The following is a 19,426-nucleotide window of genomic DNA, read 5'->3' as shown; positions in this document are numbered from 1 at the left end:
GGATAATGTCCCATTCGGTGAGCAAGGCATCTACTCCTGTCGAGTCATCATAATGACTTTGATTTGCAATATCCAGCTGACTCACGCACTGCAATCATTGATTGATCTCTATTTTAATGTCTACGTATTATTAACGAACAGTATCATTGAAGCATAATGCATGCCTTATATAGCGATGCCTGTCTGGATGCTGAATGAACCAGACACTGGTTCTACGCGTTTCCCTTTCTAAGAGGTAAGTATATACCGCCACCTGTTGTGCACTACTAGATAGTGCATTGACTTTGCTAAAGGGTCTGTGGACGATGTTTCCTGGTGAAGTCACGTGGTCATGTGAAAACTCCTGGTTCTAACCACAAGCTACAGCGGCCACAACTGGGACCTGTTCAGAGAGATGTTGTTACAGAATGTTAGATTCAGAAACGTGTCGTGTAGAACAGATATGGTTGGTTGTTAGAATAAGGAATCGTGTCAGCTCTATTTATTCTATTTCTATAGGCAACTGTCAGAATGTTTCACATCATTGAATTCAGCCCTGCATGATCTTGATGACTTCTAAACATGGAGATGTGTTACTTCAGGGAGGGTGTCAGTCTGCTCAATGTATTATTGTGAAATAAACTTCTTGAGGGCTTGAGTCGTCATTGAGTAGTTACTGGGTGATAGGCTCTATTATTCATGTTTTGTAGTGACTATCATTATAGCTTTATATTTTACATGGTCAAAGTATTTTTTTTTTTTAGATGTTCATCTACTCAACAATACTGACATCTGTATAAAAAATGACTTAAAAACAAAATGTGTGATACTGCGCTCTATCATAGCCAAGTCTAACGGTTGTATATTGATTAACAAGTAAACATACATGTTTGTAGTGAAACAAGAACATTACAACTTTAATCACAATTCCAAAAATAACAATGAATGACAAAGCATTTTCAGAATGAAAGTTACAGCTTGTGCCTTTAACCTGCATCCAACCAGGGGGGTAATTTAAGAGGGGGTTATATATCCCCCTTACTGGCCAAGTCTGTATACATAAAAAAATCTACTCAAAACAAACGTTATTGGTACTGTACAAGGAAACACGCATGTTTGTAGTGAAAACATAACATATTACAACTTCACAATTCCAAAATAACAATAAAAAGTCAAGCCAACGCTGCAGCCTCTTGACAACCCTGAAACATATGGATTCTAAAATGGGTGAAATCCTTATATTTCTTGCCACATTTCCCACAGACGTGGGGTTTGGTGACAGAGTGATGATTTGCAATGTGGGTTTTAAGGTAGGACGCCAGAGCAAAGTTTTTACTGCAGTAAACACAGGTGAACGGCTTCTCTCCGGTGTGCAAGGCTGCATGGACTTGAAACGTTTCGTGTTGATAGAAACCCTTGCCACATTCGTCACAGGTATAAGGTGGGTCTTCGGTGTGGGTGCGTTCGTGTCCCTTGAGCCCACGTTCACCTTTGAAGCCTTTCCCACAGTGGCTGCACGCGAACGGCTTGCTGGTCATGTGCGAGATTTCATGCCTTCTGAGGTAATGCGACCGAATAAAGGTCATTGGGCATTTGTCGCAAGAATACGGCTTGGAGTCCGTGTGCGTCTTCTTATGAGCGTTAAGAGTATATTTGGTTTTGAAACACATTTGACACTGAGGGCACTGGAATGCTCTCTCTCCTGAATGAACACTTGTGTGAATTTTCAAATTTGTCTTTGTTGCGAAGCACTTCCCACATGTGGGACATTGGAATGGCTTCTCTCCCCTATGGACTGATGCTTGGTGCTGTTTGAGCTGAGAAGGAGTCTTGAAACCTTTCCCACACAATTCACAACGGTGAGCTCCTCCTCCACTGTGAGTAAGCTGGTGATTCTTGAGGTATTTCAACTTAACGAAGGTTTTTGGACATTTGTCACAAGCATATGAATCTGAATTTGAATTGTGCATCATTGTGTGTTCCTTGAAGCCCTTTTTGCTTTTAAAACACTTTTGACACACGAGGCATCGGAACGGTTTCTCTGTTGAATGAACGCTTGCGTGAGTGTCCAAATAACTCTTTGTTGCAAAGCACTTCCCACATGTTGGACACTCAAGCGGCTTCTCTCTTCTGTGGACAACTGCTTGGTGTATTCTGAGCTTCCAAGCAGTCGGGAAACATTTCCCACATAATTCACAACAATAAGGTCTCTCTCCTGTGTGAGTCTGTTGATGCAGTTTTAAATTACTTGAATTCTTAAAAACCTTACCACAATCCAGACAGTGGTGCTCTTTCCTGGTGGTGGTAGTCGTGTTTTTCTTTATGTTGGGCCTTGGCTTTATGTTGTGAACAGATTTGTCATTCGAGGTTTGTCCAGCTTTAGCATTCTCCTCCTCCCATTGGTCATCAGCGGTTTCCTCACTTCCGTCTGATTCTGCCGCTGTGGGTTGTGCTTCTATTCTCATTTTCTTCCTCCTGGGTCTGGTGGACATCACAGAGTCCCCACTGGGAGTTTGGGGGTCTGTACTTGTGGCCTGATTGTCTGTAGGCCTGCTCGCTGACTGTTTGATAGACTCAATGAGTGAGGAGGAGGGTATTTTAGCTAGAGATATAAATGACTGTTCCATCACTATGGTTTTAGCTCTGATTGTGGTCTCCTTCTTGACATTTGTAGTGTTGTCAGCGTCACCACTGGGAGTTGGCACGTCAACCTGAAAAAAAAAAAGGGTTGTAATTTTTGGAATTGTAACTCAGTCGCAGAGAAGCGCCCAAGGGTACAACGGCAGTACCAGTCAGTCCTGGGATTCAAGGATTTTAAAATGTATTTTACCTTCATTTAACTAGGCAAGTCAGTTAAGAATAAATTCTTATTTTCAATGACAGCCTAGCAACAGTGGGTTAACTGCCTTGTTCAGGGGCAGAACAACAGATTTTTTTACCTTGTCAGCTTGGGGATTCGATCTTACAACCTTTCGGTTACTAGTCCAACACTGTAACCACTAGCCTACCTGCCGCCCCGGATAATAAAAGTAGTAGGCTCATTCTCACAGATAACTTCAACCCCCAAAATATAACATACCTCAAAATCCTCAGCAAACTCTGGTGATAATGGTGCTTCCGTCCATTCCTCCTCTTCCTCTATCTGTAGGGTTCTTTCCACTGTATTTTCAGGTACTTCCTTACTATCAGCCATCTCCAATAGCTTGATTTTCAGAGATTTCATCTCACTTTGACTCTGGCATATCTCTGAACGCAGTGCTGCAGTGCCTTTGGAGATCAACTGGTTGATTTTGGCGATAGTCTGTTTCACGAACTGTTTCATCACACATGTCAACTCTACCTACAATCAGAGAACAGGCTACTTATTTGTCATTCAACAACAAGCTGTATCCATGCTGGTTATATGAAACAAATGATTAACACGGAAGATAACATTTCGTATTTGTAGAAGTAAAGTCGGCCACTTACTTTTACCTCCAACTTGGATTCTCTTTCAATTTCCCTTGTCTCTCCTGAATCAATGTCTGTGCTGTATTGTGTTGAGGAGACCGAGAACGCCATTCGTTTGTCAATTTCCTCCTCCAACGACGTCATTAATTCATCCATAATAGAGACCAACTCATTGTGGAAAGGATCGGGCTGCCACATCTTGTATTTGGTAGTTAATTATCAACCGCTAATGTTACATTTTTAACAAAAAAAACTGATGAAGTTGAACACACGGATATATCAAAGACAGTACCGTAGATATATCCTTCTGCCTACTTGACATGACATAGAAAGGTGCATTACTGCCACCTGCTGTACTGGATGTCAAAACTTAGTCCCTCCTCTAACAGCCTCGTGCGCCCTCTAGTGGTCAATCTTTAATTTTGTAATCTAGCAGACGCCATTAACCAGAGCGATCAGGGTTAAGTGCCTTGCACAAGGTCACATCGATAGATTTTTCACCTCGTTAGCTCAGGGATTTGAACCAGCAACCTTTCGGTTACCGGCCCAACGCTCTTAACTGCTAGGCTACCATCTTGTAACATGAGCCCTGCAACTTTTCCATCTTAACAGTGAAGAAAATAGAGCAGTGGAGGTGTCATATAACACCTATCGGTCCAACAGGGAAATGGTTCCAATAATTTTTACACCATTCATTTTTCCTATAGAGAATTTTAGAAACACTTAAAATAAGGGCTGTGTTTCGTGTAGGCTTACCCTCCGGGTGACGTTTTGGTAACCATGTAATCTCTCTCGGACAAGGTGACTTTTATGAATATATTCGGTTCTATTTACTGACAGATTCTAAAATGTTAATTAGCATCAAAGTAGACATCATCCCTGCAAGCTCATGCACATCATCTCTAGCTGACACCTTTGCTAACAGGTATTGTGTCAATTGAAAACTTTCACAAGACAGTTCACAGAATTGTCAATTTAATGAAATGTAGCCAATTTATTTATTACTACATATAGCTAATGCAGATATGCTTAGCTTTGCCTCGTTTCGGCAGTCTCGTTCAGGTCATCATGGCATTTGTAGTTCTTTATGATAGCCACATTAGCAGCTAATTAGCATTTAATTTTGGGGGGTAAATACAAAAGTCACCTTGTCCTAGAAAGATTTACATGGTTATCAAAACGTCACACCAGGGTAGGCTTACACGAAACACAGCCCTTATTTGAAGTGTTTCTAAAATCCCCTATTAGAATAATGATTGGATCTATTTCCTTGTTTGACCGCTATGTTTTATAGGTAATATGACTCATACAGTGGAGTCTTTCACTGTAAATTTTTTTTCTTCATAGCACAATTTTGGGAAAAAGTATTTCCATAAAATAATGTGATATTTCAATACACAGCAACTGATAATGTCCCATTCAGTGACCAAGGCATACTTATGTCAAGTCATCATAATGACTTGGATTTGCAATATTCAGCTGACTCACGCACTGCGATCAATGATTGATCTCTTTTTTAATATTTATGCATTATTAATGAACAGTATCATCGTAGCATAATGCATGCCTTATATAGTGCTACCTGTCTGGATGCTGAATGAACCAGAAACTGTAAGTTCTATGTGCTTGAAATTCCCAGTGGTGTAAAGTACAGATCCGCCCCTTTTTTCAATTTTTGCTTAAGTAAAAATACTTTAAAGTACTACTTAAGTATTTTTGGGGGGTATTTATTACTTACTATTACTTTTACTTCACTAAATTCCTAAAGAAAATTATGTAATTTTTACTCCATACATTTTCCCTGACACCCAAAAGTACTCGTTACATTTTGAATTCTTAGCAGGACAGAAAATGGGCCAATTCACACACTTATCAAGAGAACATTCCTGGTCATCTCTATTGCCACTGATCTGGCGGACTCACAAAACACAAATGCTTTGTTTTTAAATTATGTCTGAGTGTTAGTGTGACCCTGGCTCTCCGTAAATAAAATTGTTTTTTTTAAAATTGTGCCTTCTGGTTTGCTTAATATAAGGAATTTGTAATTATTTGTACTTTTACTTTTGATACTTAAATATATTTTAGCAACTACATTTACTATTGATACTTAAGTATATTTAAAACCAAATACTTTTAGACCTTTACTCAAGTAGTATTTTACTGGGTGACTTTCACTTTTACTTGAGTCATTTTCTATTAAGGTATCTTTACTTTTACTCAAGTATGAAAATATACTACTTTTTCCACCACTGGAAATTCCAGGTTTCAAAGCGTTTATAGTAAGTTGTGGTTTATGGTAGAAGTATGCATATAAATCAAAGCCCATTCTCGGAAATCAGTGATAAATGTTCTGTTTATTGATTGGATTGATTATGGAGAGAAAGCGCGCTACCACACTTGCATATAGTAATTTTGCTCGCTTGACCTTAAGCCGTTCATCTTTTAAAAAAGTGGGCGTGTATTTCGAGTTGCATGCAAAAGAAAAACGGAGCTTTATATTGTCGCAAACCAGTGTGTCGCGAAGCAAGCCGCCCCTGTGAAGATGGCGGCTGAGCTGCACCCGTGTAGCGGAAAGCTAATCGGACTGTCGAATTCGAACCGAACCGCTCAGCGGAACCAACCAGTCCAGGAGTTTAACCACGGTTTGGTTCTAAGCAGAGAGCCGCTGAAAGACCGTGATGTATTCACCGTCCGTATTGACAAGAAGGTACATAGAACTGTCACTTTCGGAAGGGGGAGAGTGCAGCCAACGCGTTAGTGCCAGTGGGGACGGGGTCTCTTGTCCGCAGTGGTGCTCGTACCTTCTATTCAGTGCTGCTTGGGCGTGCGCTGTATGACAATCAAGCAGTACGGGATTTACAGCAATAATTTGAGTTATATCCTGTCCAAAATGCACTAACATATTTTGTAATGGTCTATTGACAACTGAAAGTGTTTAACATAATTAGCGAGCTAGCATGGGGTGGTGTTTGTGTGGTCCCGTTAATATTTTTGAAGGTGGCTAGCTACGTTAGCTAGTTTAGATGGCTAACTAGCATATCTTTGCTACCGATTGCAAGTCTAACTCTACAGTAGTTATCTAAGTTATAGCTAACGTTAGCCGTACTAGCGAGCTTTTTTGGTGTGTTGATCGAACCAGTAGGTGCATCGCTGTCAACTCGATAGGTTAACGTTAACTAGTTTTCAACGGCTTGCTACTAGTTAACTAGTTAGTTAGACTAGTTTAGTCAATTGCCTATTATTAGCACGACCAACATTGAGCCAGATAGGTTCAGTTGAATAGAAAACTTAGCTCGTTTAACGTTAGTCATGAGTTTGCTTGGTTGACATGCAAGGTAGAGTTAACGTTAGCTAGGTAGATCATTTTTGACAGCAGCACTCCAACCAGCTAGCTAGCCACAGTCACTTGGTTGACAGCAGCATTTCAGTTAGTGACATGTCCAGCTAGTAGTCAGAGGACGTCTACCTAATGACATCTAGACGAGAGAAGCATACTGGTTGATTCAAGTTAACTTATCTGTCAGGTAGCCCCTATGTCACTACTGTGGTCTTGACCATAGATGCATACAGTAGAACCCCATTTAATATATTCTCGGTGGTCTTGATAAGCAAAAGACGGCAGGTAAAGGGCAAAGCAGATCTCAGTATTATCCTAGTTGGTGCATTGTCATCTCGAGGTAGAAGTTGCATTCACCCCTAACCAGAGCTCTTTGGTCAGATAATTTACAAATGTTGACAAAAACAACTGACCGGTCTGTGTCAGTGGCTAGGGGAAAACCTCTCCCTATTCGGCACAGGCTTATTCCTGAAAAACATAGCTGTTGTTTCTATGTGATGCACATTGTTTTGAGCCCTAATCTATCATCATGTAGTCTTAGGCTAACGGTTAGTTACTGTTATAGGTCTACCTGCCTGTGCAGCATTTAGACTCCTTATCTCTATGCCGACCGCAGCAACTAGTTTGCCTGTTATCCAATTATAATGGCAGATAGACGGCCTGTTGCCATGATTACTGGTCTGCTGGCATGGTGGTGTGTCAACAACATAGCAGCAGTCAGTGTTCCTCTCAAACCTGTGTGGGTTGTTGGCAGAGGGCATTAGCACCGTTTCCTCCAATGCCTAGGTGCCAACTGGGGTGGCACACAGCTCAGTGAACACATAGAGGGCAACAGAACATATGGTCCTTATCTTTAATCAGCGAGAAAAAATCCTTCAAATAAAAAAAGAGACGCTTACTGTAGCTGTTTTGCACAGATCCATACAGTTATGGAGCCTCCATCCGATGAAACTACACTCCTGCCACTCTTCCCGTGTTACGCTTACACGTAGGTGTTCAGAGCCTGCTAGATGGCTATTTAGCGCAGGTGGTTGCCTCTTGTCTTTCGTCTGTTTTTCGTAAACAAGCATTGTAACATGGAGATATGGCTGTGTGAGAACACTAACCCTATCAAGGTGTGTATCAATTTAACCTTTTGTTCTTTGAAAATTATTTCTTGCTGATATGAAAGATTCCAATACCGTACCACAAGCTAATGTTCAGATTGAGTGTCGGGGCTCTTAACAAAACACCCTCGTGCAGAATACATTTTTAATCCAATGACTCTTATGTGTAATGGAACAGATCACCAGCTAGATACATTGATAACAAACTCACACATGAAACGCATAGCTAGCTAGACAGATAGGCCTTACTTCCTCCCAACATTGAGTGACCCGATATGTCTTCACTGACGATAGTTTCATGGCCAGTATCATCACATGTTTCGAAGCTATAATGGATCCATATCTGTAATTGCATGAGGGATATCAATATCTGTGTTAGTGCAACAAACATGGCATTGTTGCTACAGTAATGCTTGTATTGAATTCACATTGATTGAGCTTGCTCTTGTGTTCTGTCCAAATGCACCAAAACCAAGCTGGTAGATATATGTGCAATGCATTTTCACGCTTCATATCCAAATCATCTACAGTACCAGTCAAAAGTTTGGACACACCTACTCTATCAAGGGTTTTTCTTTATTTTTACTATTTTCTACATTGTAGAATAATAGTGAAGACATGAAAACTATGAAATATCACACAGGGAATCATGTAGTGTTAAACAAATCAAAATATATTTCAGATTCTTCAAAGTAGCCACCCTTTGCCTTGATGACTGCTTTGCACACTCTTGGCATTCTCTCAACCAGTTTCACCTGGAATACTTTTCCAACAGAGAACAATGAAGGAGTTCCCACATATGCTGAGCACTTGTTGGCTGCTATTCCTTCGCTGCGGTCAGACTCATCCCAAACCATCTCAATTGGGTTGAGGTCAGGTGATTGTGGAGGCCAGGTCATCTGATGCAGCACTCCATCACTCTCCTTCCTAGTGGTTCCTGTTGAAAATCAAACGATAGTCCTACTAAGCGCAAACCAGATGGGATGGCGTATCGCTGCAGAGCCTTGAATTCTAAATGTCACATTTTTACATTTTAGTCATTTAGCAGACACTCTTATCTAGAGCGACTTACAGTAGAGTGCATACATTATTTTATTATTTTTATTTTTTTTTTTTAACTTGCTGGCCCCCCGTGGGAATTGAACCCACAACCCTGGCGTTGCAAGCGCCATGCTCTACCAACTGAGCTACAGTGGGACTGTAGCTCAGTTGGTCACTGACAGTGTCACCAGCAAAGCCCAAATCAAATTTTATTGTTCGCACACATGTTTAGCAATGTTATTGCGGGTGTAGCGAAATGCTTGTGTTTCTAGCTCCAACAGTGCTGTAATATCTAACAAGTAATATCTAACAATTTCACAACAATACACACATCTAAGTAATGGAATTAAGAATGTATAAATATATGGACGAGCAATGTCAGAGCGGCATAGACTAAGATACAGTAGAATAGAATCACACCTCCTCCTCCATGCTTCACGGTGGGAACCACACAGGCGGAGATCATTCGTTCACCTACTCTGCGTCTCAAAGACACGGCGGTTGCAACCAAAAATCTCGAATTTGGACTCATTAAACCAAAGGACAGATTTCCACTGCTCTAATGTCCATTGCTTGTGTTTCTTGGCCCAAGCAAGTCTATTCTTCTTATTGGTGTCCTTTAGTAGTGGTTTCTTTGCAGCAATTTGACCATAAAGGCCTGATTCACGTAGTCACCTCTGAACAGTTGAGGTTGAGATGTGTTACTTGAACTCTGAACCATTTATTTGGGCTGGTAACTAATGAATTTATCATCTGCAGCAGAGGTGAGTCTGGGTCTTCCTTTCCTGTGGTGGTCCTCATGAGAGACAGTTTCATCATAGCGCTTGATGGTTTTTGCTACTGCACTTGAAGAAACATTCAAAGTTCTTGAAATGTTCCGTATTGACTGACCTTCATGTCTTAAAGTAATGGACTGTCGTTTCTCTTTGATTATTTGAGCTGTTCTTGCCGTAATATGGACTTTTACCAAATAGGGTTATCTTCTGTATACCACCCCTACCTTGTCACAACACAACTGATTGGCTCAAACATATTAAGAAGGAAAGAAATTCCACAAATGAACTTTTAACAAGTTTGTCGAAGTAGGCTGTGATTCGATGAGAAATGAACAGGCACCGCATCGATTATATGCAATGCAGGACACGTTAGATAAACTAGTAATATCATCAACCATGTGTAGTTAACTAGTGATTATGTTAAGATTGATAGTTTTTTTTATAAGATAAGTTTAATGCTAGCTAGCAACTTACCTTGGCTTCTTGCTGCCCTCGCGTAACAGGTAGTCAGCCTGCCACGCAGGCTCCTCGTGGAGTGCAATGTAAGGCAGGTGGTTAGAGCGTTGGACTAGTAACCGGAAGGTTGCAAAAACGAATCCCGAGGTGACAAGGTAAAAATATGTTGTTCTGCCCCTGAACAAGGCAGTTAACCCCCGTTCCTAGGCCGTCATTGAAAAGGTGTAAAAAAATATATATATCGGTGGCCAAAAATACCGATTCTCTTAACAATCGGTAAGTTGAAATCAGCCCTAATTAATCGGCCATTCCGATTAATCGGTCGACCTCTAGTTATGAGACAAAAGTACTTGTTAAGTTGTTAATGCAATATCATCAACTGATTTCAGCCAGTGTATGGCTGGGTGTTGACTGCATTGTTTGAATGGAATGTTGGCATATTGGCAGTTATTTAGACACATTTATGGAATCATTCGGGTTCCCGAGTGGCACAGTGGTCTAAGACACTGCATCTCAGTGCAAGAGGCATCACTGCAGTATCTGATTTGAATCCAGCCTGCATCACATCCTGCCGTGATTGGGAGTCCATAGGGTGGCACACAATTGGCCCAGCGTCGTCCGGGATAGGCTGTCGTTGTAAATAAGAATTTGTTCTTAACTGACTTGCCTAGTTAAATAAAGGTTAAAGATTGTATGTGATTTTAATTCCTCTAAAACTGGCTGGCTAGCTAACAAACATACAGTGCAGATACTTTTGTATCAGATTAGTGAATTCGGCTAGCTCAGCCACACCCATTGCTGACAGTGTATAAAATAGAGCACACAGCCATGCAATCTTCATAGACAAACATTGGCAGTAGAATGGCCTTACTGAAGAGCTCAGTGACTTTAAACGTGGCACCGACATAGGATGCCATCTTTCCAACAACTCCGTTCGTTAAAATTCTTCCCTGCTATAGGGCTATAGCTGCCCTGGTCAACTGTAAGTGCTGTTATTGTGAAGTGAGTACTTCTAGGAGTGACAACGGCTCAGACGTGAAGTGGTAGGCCACACAAGCTCACAGAACGGGACCACTGAGTGCTGAAACATATAGAACTCATCTGTCCTCGGTCGCAACACTCACTACCAAGTTCCAAACTTCCTCTGGAAGCAACACCAACACAATAACTGTTCGTCGGAAGCTTCGTGAAATGAGTTCCCATGGCCGAGTAGCCGCACACATGCCTAAGATCCCCATGCACAATGCCAATCGTCGGCTGGAGTGGTGTAAAGCTCGCCGCTGTTTGACTCTGGAGTAGTTGAAACGTGTTCCCTGGAGTGATTAATCACGCTTCACCATCTGGCAGTCTGACGGATGTCTCTGGGTTTGGCGGATGCCAGGAGAATGCTACCTGCCCGAAAGCATATTGTCAGCTGTAAGGTTTGGTGGAGGAGGAATAATGGTCTAGTGCTGTTTTTCATGGTTCGGGCTAGGTCCCTTAGTTCCATTGAAGGGAAGTCTAAAGGCTACAGTGTACAATGACGTTCTATACGATTCTGTACTTACAATTTTGTGGCAACAGTTTGGGGAAAGCACTTTCCTGTTTCAGCATGACAATGCCCTGTGCACAAAGCGAGCTCCATACAGAAATGGTTTGTCGACATCTCTGTGGATGAACTAGACTGGCCTGCACAGAGCCCTGACCTCAAACTCATCGAATATCTTGAGGATGAATTGGAACTTCAACTGCGAGCCAGGCCTTATTGCTCAACATCAGTGCCCAACCTCACTAATGCTCTTGTGGCTGAATGGAAGCAATGTTCCAACATCTAGTGGAAAGCCTTCCCGGAAGAGTGGAGGCTGTTCTACACTACCGGTCAAAAGTTTTAGAACACCTACTCATTCAAGGGTTTTTCTTTATTTTTACTATTTTCTACATTGTAGAATAATAGTGAAGACATCAAAACTATGAAATAACATGTATGGAATCGTGTAGTAACCAAAAAGTGTTAAACCAAATCTAAATCTATTTGATTCTTCAAAGTAGCCACCCTTGGCCTTGATGACAGCTTTGCACTGTCTTGGCATTCTCTCAACCAGCTTCACCTGGAATGCTTTTCCAACAGTCTTGAAGGAGTTCCCACGTATGCTGAGCACTTGTTGGCTGCTTTTCCTTCACTCTGCGGTCCGACTCATCCCAAACAATCTCAATTAGGTTGAGGTTGGGATTGTGGAGGCCAGATCATCCGATGGCCCTTACACAGCCTGGAGGTGTGTTGGGTCATTGTCCTGTTGAAAAACAAATGATAGTCCCTCTAAGCCCAAACCAGATGGGATGGCGTATCACTGCAGAATGCTGTGGTAGCCATGCTGGTTAAGTGTGCCTTAAATTCGAAATAAATCGCTGACCGTGTCCCCAGCAAAGCACCCCCACATCATAACACCACCACCTCCATGCTTTACTGTGGGAAATACACATGCGGAGATCATCCGTTCACCCACACCCCGTCTCACAAAGACAAGGCGGTTGGAACCAACAATCTCCAATTTGGTCAAAAGACCGAAGGACAGATTTCCACCGGTCTAATGTCCATTGCTTGTCTTTCTTGGCACAAGCAAGTCTCCTTTTTTTTGGTGTCCTTTAGTGGTTTCTTTGCAGCAATTTGACAATGAAGGCCTGATTTCATGCAGTCTCCTCTGAACATTTGATGTTGAGATGAGTCAGTTACTTGAACTCTGAAGCATTTATTTGGGCTGCAATTTCTGAGGCTGGTAATTCTAATGAACTTATCCTCTGCAGCAGAGGTAACTCTGGGTCTTCCTTTCCTGTGGCAGTCCTCATGAGACTGCACTTGAAGAAACGTTCAAAGTTCTTGACATTTTCCGTATTGACTGACCTTCATGTCTTAAAATAATGATGGACTGTCGTTTCTCTTTGCTTATTTGAGCTGTTCTTGCCATAATATGGACTTGGTCTTTTACCAAATAGGGCTATCTTCTGTATACCACCCCTACCTTGTCACAGCACAACTGATTTGCTCAAACTCATTAAGAAGGAAAGAAATTCCACAAATTAACTTTTTTAACAAGGCACACCTGTTAATTGAAATGCATTCCAGGTGACTACCTCATGAAGCTGGTTGAGAGATTGCCAAGAGTGTGCAAAGCTGTCATCAAAGCAAAGGCTATTTTGAAGAATCTCAAATATAAAATATATTTGGATTTGTTTAACACCTTCTTGGTTACTACATGATTCCGTTTGTGTTATTTCATAGTTTTGATGTATTCACTATTGTTCTACAATGTAAAAAAAATAAAGAAACCCTTGAATTAGTAGGTGTTCTAAAACTTTTGACCGGTAGTGTAGTTGCAAATGGGCGGACCAACTCTATATTAAAGCCCATGATTTTGGAATTAGATGTTCAAAGAGCAAGCGTCCACATACTTTTGGTCATGAAGTGTCAATTCTTCAAATCGATTATTTTACATTATTACAGCACTGGCAAACAATGGTTGACCAACTCCCTGACCAATGGTTGACCTTTATAGTCCCAGTCAGTATTATATAGAATGTTTCTTCCCTTCCCAACTGTGGGGAAAATAACCTGTGATTACCTAGGTTACCCCATTGACTCACAGCAAAATCTAGTACCTTTTTCAAATGCAATATTCCTGTCAAATTTTCTTTACGTACATGTCTAAAGATGACTTTCAACATTGCCTGCTCCCAAGGGTTCTTTCTACTTAGAAAAACGTAATATGTAGGGCTTCCCACATGCCCCTTTTCATGACGATGCTAGCATCCACACGAGTAACTAGCTAGCCAAGACCAACAATGCAAACAAACGGACTATAAACAGCTACAAGTAGTGAGTGGACTTACAAACAGACTATACTAAACAAGTTTAATGTCTTACCTGGGTTGAAATGTTTTCCACAAACAGAGAGGGGTAAAGATGGTTTTGTATCCTACTTGGACACCGGGTCCCCACATTTCCCACGCCTGAAGCCACAGGGCTCTTGTAGCAGGCTCTATTTCCCTACGTGGGAGCATTGCAAAACGTAGTTTGGGATTTTTGACCTGGTTACATGTACATTTCATCTATAAGTCTCGGCTAGGTAAAGCTCCGCCTTATCTCAGCTCACTGGTCACGATAACAACACCCACCCGTAGCACGCGCTCCAGAAGGTATCTCTCACTGGTCATCACCAAAGCCAACACCTCCTTTGGCCACCTTTCCTTCCAGTTCTCTGCTGCCAATGACTGGAATGAATTTCAAAAATCGCTGAAACTGGAGACTTATATTTCCCTCACTAACTTTAAACACCAGCTATCTGAGCAGCTAACTGATCGCTGCAGCTGTACATAGTCCATCTGTAAATGGCCCACCCAATCTACCTACCTCATCCCCATATTGTTTTTATTTACTTTTCTGCTCTTTTCCACACCAGTATTTCTACTTGCACATCACCATCTGCTCATCTATCACTCCAGTGTTATTTGCTAAATTGTAATTACTTTGCTACTATGGCCTATTTATTGCCTTACCTTCTCACGCCATTTTCACACACTGTATATAGACTTTTTTTTCTTCTATTGTGTTATTGACTGTACGCTTGTTTATTCCATGTGTAACTCTGTTGTTTGTATCGCTTTGCTTTATCTTGGCCAGGTCGCAGTTGTAAATGAGAACTTGTTCTCAACTAGCTTACCTGGTTAAATAAAGGTGAGATCAAATAAAAAATTAAACAAGACAGCAGCTTTTCGGGCATGTTTTGTTATTATAGTATTGACTCCTGGTTTTAACCCAGCTCAACCTCTTGTACTCACTGAACTGGCTTCTCCTGTTGGTCTAAGATTTTACTGCGATGCTTTGACTTGATTTGATGGACTCAGTTTGATTCTTGGTCAGGTCTTCAAGTCAAATGTGACTTTGTTGTTCACAGAATGTGCTCTTATCAGGAGTTGACTGTTAATAGATAAAGTGCAAATAAATGTCTAAATAGGACTCAATAAATGAAAAGAGAGACCGAACAGACGGGTTGGTGATGGGCGCATCGACGTGGCCGGAAGACGTGCGTTAGGATTCTGAATGGACAGATAGCTAGCAACAATAACAAGAAGCTGCTGTGTGGGGAATCATAGGTGGCTCCTTTCAGCTTGTTGTATCTTGTTATTGATACCATGTCTTGTTTTGACTGATGTCATGTCTATGCTAATATGGCACAAATTCGCTAGCTATCCAAGAACTGTAACAATGCATTTGAGACAAGTGCTCATTGTGCAATGTATTTGTTTTCAATAAACATTTGGAGACTAAATATAGTTTACATGTCGTCAGTCTAAGCCAACCGTGTCTTGTTTTGCCCCATAGTTGCGCACCCAATGCTTTTGTTGCTAAACAACCAACCCATCACACAGAGGAAACAGTAAATTAACTCATTTGGAATGACGTGTAGGCTTACGAAGATATACAATGTATTGAACATAACTGACAAGGTAAAAATGGACAGAAATGAATAGATGAATGAATAAATGTAGGTAAACTCACCTTTCTCTTCCTGCTACAGGTGAACTCTTGGAGTGGCTCCATAGAGATCGGGGTGACTTCTCTGGACCCGGCTGGTCTCGACTTCCCCAGCAGCGCTACGGGTCTGAAGGGAGGCTCCTGGATCGTGTCTGGCTGCTCGGTGCTACGTGATGGCCGCTCCGTCCTCGAGGAGTACGGCCGAGACCTGGACCAGCTGTCTGAGGGCGACCGTGTGGGCATACAGGTAGGTAGCCTAGTGGGTTAACAAGGCAGACTAGTGGCCGGAAGGTCACCGGTTCAAGCCCTGGGCCAGGCACTAAATTGGTAACAATCTCTACAATACTCTCCATCCAGGGGGCGCTGCTTCATGGCTGACCCTGTCCCCCTCAATTCTGTGTATTTGGAGAGGTTTAGATGGGCTAGGCAAGACATTTACAAATGATCACTTTTCTTATTTCTGTTCTACTGTACAGCGGAGCGCCCATGGCGAGCTCCACCTGTGGGTGAACGGGCAGGACTGTGGCGCGGCTGCCAGTGGTCTCCCGACGGGCCTCTGGGCAGTGGTGGACCTCTATGGCAAGTGTACGCAAGTGACGGTGGTGAGCTGCGAGCCGCCGTCCTTGGCGGAGAGAGACACAGAGAGGGAGACGGTGGAGGAGCAGCAGGAGGAGGAAGAGGAGGAGGTGGTGTGCGGGGTCAGGGAGGGGGAGTTCGGGGGTCTGACGTCAGCGGTGAACCTGGCGGCGGCGACAAACGGGACGTTAGAGGAAGGTAGGAGTTGTTGATGTTTTTGTTTATCTATTGAAATGGAGGGTTTGTTGTGTCATTGTGTGAAAGGGTGTAGTAATGAGGGAAAGACTCTTCTCTTTTTTGTCTTCTCATTCCTGCTTTGTCTCAGTGCCTGAGCTCCCTCCTACTCATAACCGACCTGACAAGTTTCTCAACAACCTAGAGCCTGAGACGGGTAAGAAAATCAAAACCTCTACCCCAATCTCAGTTGCACCATTGACCAAATGTAACACACTCTCCATCTTTCTCTCTTTCCCTCTCCCTCCCCTATAGTTCTGACGGAGCACCAGCTCTTTGACGTGTTAAACAATGCCATCGTATCCCTTTACCGCTCTGAGGACAATGGAGGGGGAGACCTGGGGGGGGGGTGGAGCAGGGATAGACTCAGGAACAGGAAGTAGAGGGGACAGGGGGAGCAGCAGCGGAGGAGGATCCGTTAACGGTAACAGTAGTGACAGCGGGGGGCGGGACCGGCAATACTGGAAGCGTCAATAACATCCCTGCAGGCGGCGGAGGGGCGAGACTCGGGGCAGTGACGGGCGGGATGCTGACCAATGATGCGCTGCTGTTCCACGAGAAGTGCGGCACACTGATCAAGCTGAGCAACAACAACAAGACGGCGGAGAGGCGGCGGCCGCTGGACGAGTTCAACAACGGCGTGGTCATGACCAACCGGCCGCTTCGACACAACGAGATGTTTGAGGTGCGGCCAATCACTGGCTCCGATACTGAGATATGTGAATTCTAGGAAGGGGTTGAAACGAGGGGCTTAGATCAAGGTGTTTAATAACATTTGTCTGGTAATTCTTAATTTGAATGCTCATAAGAAATGGCCTACACACCACTGTCATAGTAATGACATAACAGCTGTCAAAGTAATAATATAACAGCTGTCATTACTGACACCAGCTGTTATAACTGGTTACGTTAATTTTCATGACCTCTAATGACAGAGGGGTCAAGTAAATATCACCATTTAAATTGACATATCAGAGTTTGAAGCTAATCCTCTAATCTCTTTATGGTAGAGCTGAATCTTTCAGATTAGCCAATGAATATTCGTTAACTTTACATGTCAGTCATAACAGCTGACCTAACTTGACATAGCCTGTCATAATATGGTCATAATACTGTCATGAGACATATTTGGACCTGTTTTTGACATACACCACCGTTCAAAAGTTTGGGGTCACTTAGAAATGTCCTTGTTTTTGAAAGAAAAGCAACAACAAAAAATGTCTGTTAAAATAACATGAAATTGATCAGAAATAGTGTAGACTTTGTTAATGTTGTTGTTTTAATGGAATATCTACATAGGCGTACAGAGGCCCATTATCAGAAACTATCACTCCTGTGTTCCAATGGCACGTTGTGTTAGCTAATCCAAGTTTATCATTTTAAAAGGCTAATTGATCATTATAAAAACTCTTTTGCAATTATGTTAGCACAGCTGAAAACTGTTGTCCTGATTTAAAGAAGCAATAAAACTGTCAGGGGAAAAAATACATTTGAATAAATGTGGATTTTGACACTTATGTGATGTAGTTGTCATAACCAGCCATAAAACAGGATTAAATATATAGGTCATGAGTGTTATGACAGGTTGTCAGCTGTTATGACATGGTTATGACTGTGTCATATCGTGTTGACGCTGGGTGTCAAGTAAAGTGTTACCGAATATTCATATGTTACAGCCACAGGGCGTGAATGAATAGATTATAACTTTTCCATTGGACTGATGGACTGCAGCTTGAGATTAATAGTGGAAAAATAGTAAGTGTTTCTGTATTCTAAAAGAGAGAGAGAGAATTCACTAGAAACCAAATAGACCAAAGCAGGGAAAAGACTGCCTGAACTTCTCCAATAAAACGCTTGTTTCCGTTTTCCATTGCGAAACCTTTTGCGCCTGTAGTTTCTGAATGCGCCCTGGTTTCTGTTGTGACACAGATCCGCATAGATAAGCTGGTGGACAAGTGGTCGGGGTCGATCGAGATCGGCGTGACAACACACAACCCCAACAACTTGGACTACCCAGCCACAATGACAAATCTGCGTTCAGGTACGTAACGCATACATACATACACTAGCGTAGTGTTGCTCTAACCCAATATACAACTTGATCTATTCATTCCACAACAAACTGCACGCATGTTCGATCAATCCCTCCAGGATTCTGCATTACAATTTTTTTTTGTTGCAAAATCAACAATTTCCCGTATGTTATGCGAGGGCTTGCAAACTTTACCAATCACTGCACTATTTTTGCTATAAAACAGTTAAATCATTGCAATTTTATCGCATAAAACTGACCCATCAACGCAGTTCAAAAAGAGGGCTTGCATTTTCAACCAATCACCACACATTTACCGCATACTATGGTTAGATCAAGCAACACGTCGACGAACCATTTCCTTCATCAGCGCATTTTCGCAAGAAACTTGAGTCGTTGCATATTGCCATGCAAAATGCCAGAATTGCCGCTGAAAAAATATTTGTTTTGCCCGCCAATATCACAAATAAATCCCAGCGAAATCCTGGAGGGACTGTTCAAGGCTACATCTTGTTGTGTGTGTTTTCTCTCTTGCCCTTCCAGGTACAATCATGATGAGTGGCTGTGGGATCCTGACTAACGGCAAGGGAACCCGTCGGGAGTACTGTGAGTTCAGCCTGGATGAACTGCAGGTCAGTGTCTTTCTCACACACACACACACACACACACACACACACACATCCCTATCATTTTCACCATGACACTCTGTGACTTCCATTCCAGGAGGGGGATCACATAGGCTTGATGCACAAGGCCAGCGGAGCTCTTCACTTCTACATCAATGGCATCGACCAAGGTGAGAGGGACACGCCAGGAGCATCTGTAAATGTAACGGGGGATTGAATGGCTATAGCGTGGTGTTAGAGAGAGGCGCTAAGAACTCGTTTGTTGATAGAGTAGCTATTAATCAAATCAAAGTTTATTTGTCAC

At 42.3% G+C, this 19,426-nt stretch overlaps 2 protein-coding genes across 2 annotated transcripts in view; one reads left to right on the top strand and one right to left on the bottom strand.

Moving 5' to 3' along the window:
* Window positions 1–1,145: 1,145 nt before the first annotated feature.
* Window positions 1,146–3,757, bottom strand: LOC106577660 (oocyte zinc finger protein XlCOF6). The gene is made up of 3 exons (XM_014155977.2): window positions 3,448–3,757; window positions 3,059–3,319; window positions 1,146–2,690 (listed from the first exon to the last, which is right to left on the bottom strand). Exons 1-3 carry the CDS (start codon window positions 3,625–3,627, stop codon window positions 1,152–1,154), a joined length of 1,980 nt encoding a protein of 659 aa, XP_014011452.1. The 5' UTR covers window positions 3,628–3,757; the 3' UTR covers window positions 1,146–1,151.
* Window positions 3,758–5,950: 2,193 nt separating this feature from the next.
* Window positions 5,951–19,426, top strand: part of LOC106577658 (neuralized-like protein 4) — a 34,149-nt gene continuing 20,673 nt past the window's right edge. The window contains exons 1-9 of the mRNA XM_045700583.1: window positions 5,951–6,136; window positions 15,698–15,901; window positions 16,131–16,428; window positions 16,556–16,621; window positions 16,720–16,763; window positions 16,841–17,149; window positions 18,394–18,505; window positions 19,040–19,128; window positions 19,220–19,292. Coding sequence (XP_045556539.1) covers window positions 5,972–6,136; window positions 15,698–15,901; window positions 16,131–16,428; window positions 16,556–16,621; window positions 16,720–16,763; window positions 16,841–17,149; window positions 18,394–18,505; window positions 19,040–19,128; window positions 19,220–19,292 — 1,360 coding nt within the window. The 5' untranslated portion in view covers window positions 5,951–5,971. The remainder of the gene's footprint in view (window positions 6,137–15,697; window positions 15,902–16,130; window positions 16,429–16,555; window positions 16,622–16,719; window positions 16,764–16,840; window positions 17,150–18,393; window positions 18,506–19,039; window positions 19,129–19,219; window positions 19,293–19,426) is intronic.

The sequence above is a fragment of the Salmo salar genome, chromosome ssa18, assembly GCF_905237065.1.
Source record: "Salmo salar chromosome ssa18, Ssal_v3.1, whole genome shotgun sequence".
In the NCBI taxonomy this organism is placed as follows: domain Eukaryota; kingdom Metazoa; phylum Chordata; class Actinopteri; order Salmoniformes; family Salmonidae; genus Salmo; species Salmo salar.
Note: the sequence above shows the minus strand (reverse complement) of the source record. Positions and strands in the feature narration are given on the sequence as shown.